This window comes from Gekko japonicus, unplaced genomic scaffold, assembly GCF_001447785.1.
Source record: "Gekko japonicus isolate JY-2015 unplaced genomic scaffold, Gekko_japonicus_V1.1 scaffold1988, whole genome shotgun sequence".
NCBI classification, from domain to species: domain Eukaryota; kingdom Metazoa; phylum Chordata; class Lepidosauria; order Squamata; family Gekkonidae; genus Gekko; species Gekko japonicus.
This window is the reverse complement of record NW_015173731.1, coordinates 9,786-18,176: the sequence shown is the minus strand read 5'-3', so window position 1 is coordinate 18,176 and position 8,391 is coordinate 9,786. Positions and strand designations below refer to the sequence as shown.

At 49.0% G+C, this 8,391-nt stretch overlaps 1 protein-coding gene across 1 annotated transcript in view; it reads right to left on the bottom strand.

Moving 5' to 3' along the window:
* LOC107120661 (fibrocystin-like) overlaps nucleotides 1–8,391 on the bottom strand; it is a 212,548-nt gene that overhangs the window by 201,246 nt on the left and 2,911 nt on the right. The window contains 4 exon segments of the mRNA XM_015423420.1: nucleotides 888–1,013; nucleotides 1,664–1,858; nucleotides 4,063–4,229; nucleotides 7,935–8,142. Coding sequence (XP_015278906.1) covers nucleotides 888–1,013; nucleotides 1,664–1,858; nucleotides 4,063–4,229; nucleotides 7,935–8,142 — 696 coding nt within the window.

Here is an 8,391-nt window from a genome sequence, read left to right as displayed (position 1 = left end):
GTGAAGGGCGGGGTATAAATCCAATCTCCTCTTCTGCTTCTTCTGCCAGTTTGGTGTAGTGGTTAAGTGTGTGGACTCTAATCTGGGAGAACCGGGTTTGATTCCCCACTCCTCCATTTGCAGCTGCTGGCATGACCTTGGGCAAGCCATAGTTCTGTCAGAGCTGTTCTCTCTAGGGCAGTTCTCTCAGAGCTCTCTCAGCCCCACCAACCTCACAGGGTGCCTGTTGTGGGGAGGGGAAGGGAAAGGAGTTTGTAAGCCGCTCTGAGACTCCTTTTGTTTAGTGAAGGGCGGGGTATAGATCCAATCTCTTCTTCTTCTTCTTCTTCTTCTTCATCATCATCATCATCTGTCACCAAGAGCTTGTTGTTTCGCTGTCTGACACGCAATATCTATGTATAGCATAGATATTGGATGATTTTATCCATGTGCCTCGGCGTCTAGTCATGCCGGCCACATGACCACGGAGAAGTCTTCGGACAGTGCTGCCTCTTCGGCTTGGAAATGGAGATGAGCACCGCCCCCTAGAGTCAGATTTGACTAGCTTTCGAGCAAGGGGAACCTTTACCTTTACTTATGATTTTATTCTGCTTTTAAAGAATTTTATGTAAGCTGCCCTAAGCCTGCCTTGGCGGGAAGGGCAGGGTATAAATCTAATAAATAAATAAATAAATAGTAATTCCTGCAGATCTCCAGCTGCCACCTGGAGTCTGGCAACCCCACTGCCAGAAGTCCTTGGGCTGGTCTTGGATGCTTTTAATTTACTTTCCTAACAAGTTTTTTTTTTTTTAATACTAAGAATTCTCCTTGAAAATTTCTGCCACTTTTTTATGGTCAACACTTTTGAACCCAGATCAGAATCCAGTGACCATTTTCGTTTCACTTACCCACACGAATTCCATGGCCCGCGATGTTGTATAAAACGTTATTTTCCACCCTGAGACGTGATACCCCAGAAAAGCTAATTCCCCGAGCAAAAGAATCCAGCACAACGCAGTCCCGAATGTAAGAGTCTAGAAGGGAGGGGGAAAGAAGAAGATGTTATAAAAGAACAAGGTAACAGTATTCAATTTTTTTTTAATTAAAAAAAATATATATATCTTGCTTTCCTCCCTGACTGGGGTCTCAAAGCAGCTTTTCACATGGTTCACCCCTCCTCCACCTAATCCTTACAACCACCACCTTGGGAAGGGTAGGATAGGCTGAGAGATTGTGACGGGCCCAAGGCCGCCTGGCAGGTTTCCATGGAGGAGTGCAGGATTTGAATCCATGTCCTCATCTGACACTGTAACCACCAGTGTTCCCTCTAAGATGAGTGAGTGTGTGCCAGCTCAGTTTTTTAGCCTCCGGCTCACAGATTGTTTTAGCTCAGGAAGGAGGGCTCCAGAACAAACTAATTTATGCAGCTGCCAAATCGCTCGCTTACAACTTTAATGCCAGCAGCTCACAAAGTAGAGTTTTTGCTCACAAGACTCTACAGCCTGCGTGATTTCTTTCTATCGCTATGAGGGTCTAAGAGAATATAAGGTCAAAGCCCTGGTGGATTGACTGTTTATATTTACATAATTTTGATATGCATTTTAAAATGTGATCCATGCTGTATTTTAGCTATGCCAATAAAGGTTGACTGACTGACTGACTCGCAATAATTTAATGCTCTTACCGGTCATATCAGCATTCCCGGCAATGGTGAGCGCGCTGAGATCTTTCCGGAATGCTTGACCCACATGCTGGAACCGCACGCCTTCCAAACGGAGCTGGCTCCCCTCACTGTGAGAGGACTGCACAATGACCACAGCTCCCATGTCCCGAGATCCAAGCTTCCTTTCACTCGTCTTGTACAGACATTTTGAGACATCTAAACAGAGCGACAATGTAATGACGTCACACACGGGGCATCAATTCGGTCTGTACGAACATTCGGACGCATCCTCGCCAGTGTTCCCTCTAAGATGAGTTAGGTTGAGCTAGCTCACAGTTTTTTAGTCTCCGGCTCACAGATTTTTGCCTTCGCTCAGGAAGGGATGGCTCCAGAGCAGACTGATTTATGCAGTAGCCAAACCACTTGCTCACAACTTGAATGCCAGGAGCTCACAAAGCAGATTTTTTGCTCACCACACTCCCCAGCTTAGAGGGAGCATTGATTCCTCGCCCCGTTTTCTCAGACTGAAATGACCTCAATGTCGTCTTGAGGCAATCATGTCGGCCTACGGTTTTATCAGTACACTTTGCTCACTGACCTCGACAGCTTCCTTTGGGCCACTCTTGATGGCACCTATTTAATTCCCGTTTAACGCCCTGTACACCTTAGGGTGAGCCTACCCTTAAGGACCGCCTTCTCCCGTATGAACCTACCTGCCTACTCCAGTCATCTTCAGAGGCCTGCCTACCCCGCCATCTGAGGCTAGAAGGGTGGCAACTATGTTTGCCATCTCCCAGGTCCGGGTGGGGAATCCCCTGGGTTGGGGGGCTTCTGCCTGCCCCCGGCCAGCTGGCCGGCAGGGGAAACTCCATCCCCAAACAGTAACGTTGACGCATGACGTCCCCAATGCGCTGACATCTCCTGGAAGTGATGTCATTGTGCCAGAAATGCTGCACAGTGACACTCTGGTTTGGGAACAAAACTCTATGGTTTGACCTCAATTTTACCATAGAGTTTTGCCCAAAACCTAGAGTATCGCCCACAACATTACCGATGCGATGATGTCATTTCCGGGTGATGTCAGTGCGTCGGGGACGTCCCCACCCACTCCCAGAATGCCTCGCAGATCCCTCTGCCGGCAAGATGAAGGGACCTGGTAACCCTAGTGACGACCCAAGTAGAGGCCTTCTCAGTCGTGGCTCCAAAATGATTAACTCCCTCCTGGGGGAGATTTGTCTGTCTCCCTCCGTCACTGTCTTCTGCCAGTGGGTGTAGACTCTTGTTTCATTTGGCGTAACCCCAGTTATTCTTATTGGCCCCCTCCCCAGTCACATTGTGGTTGTTGTCTGAATCTTTTTAATTGACTTGTACAAAATGCGGTGGCTCAAGTGGTTAAGACGCTGAACTGCAGGCTGCCGAAGGTTGGTAGTTCAGCAGTTCGAGACCCGAGTGTGCCGCATGACGGAGTGGGCTCCCGTCTCTAGTTCCAGCTCCTGCCAACCTAGCAGTTCGAAAGCAGGAAATTGCAAGTAGATAAATAGGTACCGCTTCGGCGGGAAGGGAACAGCGTTCCGTGCGCCTTGGTGTTTAGTCACGCCGGCCACATGACTACGGAAACGTCTTCAGACAGCGCTGGCTCTTCGGCTTTGAAACAGAGATGAGTACCGCAACCCTAGAGTCGGATTCGACTGGCTTTCGAGCAAGGGAACCTTTACCTTTACTTACAAATATTTCAAATGGCGTTCGCCATCTCGGGGAGCCCATTTGGGTGGAAAGGTGGCGCAGACATTTTCCAAATCAAGAAATAATCATCTGTCTAAACATGGGAAGAAACTCATACAGTGTACTCGGCTACTTCTACTACTATTCAACCAACATTAATGGAGATCTGATAGGGTTTTCAAGGCAAACGGCATTCAAGAGTGGTTTGTCATTGCCTGCCTCCACGTAGCGACCCGGGCTCCCTTGGCAGCTTGGTGTAGTGGTTAGGAGCGCGGACTCTAATTTGGGAGAACCGGGTTTGATTCCCCACTCCTCCACATGGAGCTGCTGGTGTGACCCTGGGTCAGTCATAAGTTCTTTCAGAGCTTTTCTCTCAAGACCAGTTCTCTCAGAGCTCTCTCAGCCCCACCTACCTCACAGGGTGTCTGCTGTGGGGAAGGGAAGGGAAAGGAATTGTAAGCTGCTCTGAGACTCCTTCAGGTAGTGGAGGGCAGAGTATAAATCCAATCTCTTCTTCGTCTTCATCCAAATACTACTAACCAGGGCCTATCCCGCTCAGCTTCTGATATATGTCTAGCCTCAGCTATCCAAGTCAAGGCTGAAACGGATATAACACGTTCAAGTTACAATCCTCTGCTCATTTGGTCAACCTTTTCCTTCCCTCCATCCAATTTCCCTCAAAAAGGCACTCCGCTTACCTCTCTTGCCCCCTGAGACACCTGCTTTTTTGCACTGCTTCCAGTGGGAAATCCTCTCGCTGGTGACGTTTCCTCGAATGACCACCCTTCTGGTCAGTAGTGCCACAACGGCTCTCAAATTGAGACGTTCTCCTAACACCTGCTCTTCAGAAATGCCATGAGGATACCTGTGGGAAGCCCAGAACAAACACAACCGGCTGAGCAGACCTTGCTGTTATCGATCTGCCCGTGAGGAGAATACGTGCTAGGTCAGTGAAGCTTCATTTGAGGCCAGAAAGCAGCTTTGAGACGTAACCTTGTCACTGGTATTTTCTTCATTTGTACCTTTCTCTCCAATGGGATCCCAAAATGGCTCACATCCATCTCCTCTCTTGCTTTTTTCCTCACAAAAATCCCACGAGGTTGGTTGGGCTGATTGTAGCGTGCCTGGCCCAAGGTCACTCGGCCAATTTCCATGCAGAGCGAGGATTCAAACCTGGGTCTCTCAGATCGTAATCCAGGCACTCTAACTGCTACACCAGAATGGCTTTCAACGGTGCTATGTGAGTGCACATGTTTTTATTGAATTATTGCATATATGCTTTATTTTAAATGTTTTCAGGGCTGAAATCTTTTGACGTTCGCTGCCTTGGGGACCCTATTGACATGGAGAGGTGGCACAGGAATGTTTTAAGTAGAATAAATAACAAACGGCACCAAAGTAGGGCTCCAAAGACCAATGTTCCCTCTAAGCTGGGGAGTCTTGTGAGCAACAGTTCTACTTTGTGAGCTGCTGGCATTAAAGTTGTGAACTCTGGCTTGTGAGACTCTCCAAGGCAAAAAATGCAGAGGGTATGACGGTCGGGAGGAGCAAGTTTGCTACCACAACGTTTGCATCTATTGAAAAATCCCCACTTCTTCTCCATAAGAAGAGAAGTGGAAGGAATGGTTGGGGGGTGGGTGGCCCGAAGGCCTGAGGTAAATTCCCCTCAGAAAAAAATAAAGGTTCATTTTTAAAAAAGTTTTTTAAAGAACAAATCACTAAAAAGATAAAATAAAGAACGGAAATAATTCCTAAGACCTGTGAGGCAAAAGTGAACAGCGAACCGATCAGACCGACGAAGAAACAGGTCTTTCCAATGCGGTGGTAAGAAAGGAACTGACGGGATGTCCGCGCCCACCCCTCTGGGCATGCGCGGTGGGGTTCCTGCGCATGCCCGAGGGACTGGGTGCGAAAATCCGTTAAAAGAGCTTGCTACAGCACCGATCGATCCAGCGTGTGCGCACTAGATCCCATGGGTGTGAAGCACAGAGACCACGTCGAAGATCAAACGGCACCAAAGTAGGGCTCCAAAGATGTGACATGACGACATTTCAAAAACCCAAACAATTTTTGAAGATGACGGAATGAACTTCCAGGCACATCCCTAACTTTCCCCCTTGAGGCAATGTTTCTATGGAATCATAGAACCACAGAGTGGGAAGGGGCCAGACAGGCCATCTCAATGCAGGACCAGCCTATAGCATCCCTGACAAGGGTTTGTCCAGCCGCTGCTTAAAGACTGCCAGTGAGGGGGAACTCACCACCTCCCTAGAGGCAGCTGATTCCACTGCTGCACAACTCTTACTACTTAAACACTGCCAGTTTGGTGTAGTGATTAAGTGCGCGGACTCTAAGCTGGGAGAACCGGGTTTGATTCCCCACTCCTCCACTCGCAGCTGCTGGATGACCCTGGGCAAGCCATAGTTCTGGCACAGCTGTTTTTGAAAAAGAGCTGTTTCTGTCAGAGCTCTCTCAGCCCCGCCTACCTCCCAGGGTGTCTGCTGTGGGGAGGGGAAGGGAAAGGAATGTGTAAGCCGCTCTGAGACTTCGAAGGGCGGGGTATAAATCCAATCTCTTCTCTCTCCTCTCTCTTCTTCTTCTTCCTTTAAAAGGGTTAATGTCAGAGAGTGCACAAGCATATCATACATGACTCCAGGGGCCACTCTTTGGCTCCCCAGATGCCTTTCATTAACTTCAAAGTTTAAATTCGAATGAATTCAGGTTTCTCTTTAGCCCCGCCATTTCTGAACTCAATGTTTCACAGGTATTTGAAGCCAGGTGTGCTCACTAACCGAGCATCACTGGAAGCCCCCTCACACAACCCACATACAAACACCCTGCATTACATATCTTCCCCCACAGATAATGTTGAGCCACATACTGCACCGTCACCGTGGGACTCTCATCTTTCACTACCTCCTAGGATTTCCGGGTCCTACCTGGCTGCTGACAGGGGGACTCCCGAGTCCCAAACCTCGCTGGAGTTCTTTTAGCAGGCACGCTTTGCACACAGGCCACAATGACATCACCCAGCAGTGACGTCATCACGTTTCCGATGTGGGGGGGGGCGACACTCGAGGTTTCCGGCAAAACCGTATAGTTTTTTGGGCCTCGAAACCATAGAGTTTTGCCCAAAACCTAGAGCGTCGCCCCCAATGTCAGAAACGTGATGACATCACTCCTGGGTGACGTCATCACGCCGGTGGAGCCAATAGGGGGCTTCTCAGGGGTGGGGCTTGCTCCACCGGACTCCACCGGTCAGCTGGGCTGCAGCAGATTGGGTCCCCTGAAATCAGAGGGTCCCCTAGGCCCAGCAGGGGAATGACACCCCTACTACTACCAGATTCTTTCTGTTCTCACACCCCCAGTTTCTCCACACGGCCACGCTGGGCTCCCTCTACTACAAACTTCCAGATGCCCCCCCCCCAATCTCTTCTGAACTTCCAGAACCACCCACTCATGAGCCTGCTGTCCAATTGCTCAGATTGCCTTCAACACAGGTCTCTCTCTGGGGCACTGTAATCACTGGTCCAGATAATCTGAAAAGAAGGCCACTTGCTGGGTTTCTTCTATTCTACAAAGGAAGAACTGAAGCTGAAATAAAGGCCCCTCGATCCAGACAAGAGCGTCTACCTCAGAGGTCCTCACCCTGGTACCACGAGCACCATGTTGGCCACCAACACCCTTCTTTGTGCCCACCAAGTGTTTTTAGAGAGTGAGTCAAGCCAGGTGGGGCACTTGCCCAGCAGGCCTTCTGATTTGCCACTGAAGATCTGATTGGCACCTGCCGTCAGTGTTGGCTTTATTGTCCCTCATCCCTCTTTCCTGGCGTACCTGAGTCTTCTGTGTGTGTGTGGCTGCACCCCCTGCGGCAGCCATTTTGTGGTTGACTGTGCCTCCCAAGGCAGACATTTTATGGTTGGCTCTGTCTCCCAAGGCAGCCATTTTGTGGTTGGCTGTGTCTCCCAAGGCAGACATTTAATGGTTGGCTGTGCCTCCGAAGGCAGACATTTTATGGTTGGCTCTGTCTCCCAAGGCAGACATTTTATCATTGGCCTTGCCTCCCAAGGCAGCCATTTTATCATTGGCTGTGCCTCCCAAGGCAGCCATTTTGTGGTTGGCTGTGCCTCCCAGGGCAGCCATTTTATGGTTGGCTCTGTCTCCCAAGGCAGCCATTTTGTGGTTGGCTGTGCCTCCCAGGGCAGCCATTTTGTGGTTGGCTGTGTCTCCCAAGGAAGACATTTTATGGTTGGCTGTGCCTCCCAAGGCAGCCATTTTGTGGTTGCGCCCACCATCCTGTGACAGAATCCCAAAGCTGCCTGCAGGTTCAAAAAGACTGGGGACCCCCAGTCTGCCCATCCCCAGCACTGAAAGCCACTGCAAAGAGAAAGCAGGAGATATTTTTTAGGATACAGAAAGGAGGTTCCACTTAAGCAAATAATAATAATGATAAGAAAAAGGTAAAATACTGGAAGATCAGCCAGTAAGAACTTTAAATTATAACTGCATGAGTTCCAGATTGCCTTCCCAGCCTGTTACTGAAAAGTCACCAACCCACAGGTACGATTACCTGAGTGGGGATGTGATGTGGAGGTCTGTGCCCTTGGCAGATTTGACAGTGACGACCTCCTCTTGCTCCTGAGCATCTCCAAGGCCTCCTCCACAAACCACAACTTCGTCTCCAGGTTTCCAGTCCACAGGCTCCATCAGACTCAATCTGGTGTCATTTGGATGAGCTCCTGATTTCAGATGTGTGACTGTCACGTTAGGGACGCACCCTGCAATGTAAAGCATCGGGAAGGTTAACCCAAATGAACAATTCGATGAGATGTTCACACCTGTATTCCTCCTAAAAAAATAAATAAATCGAAACTACTGAATTCATTTCAAAGCTATGCTCGAATTAACAGCAACTAAGAACAGTAACAAAATGAAAATGGGTTTATGTTTCTTCCCTAAATGTTTAAGAGAAGAGTTTAAGAAAAGAGAGCCACTTTGGTGTAGTGGTTAACTGCGCGGACTACAAC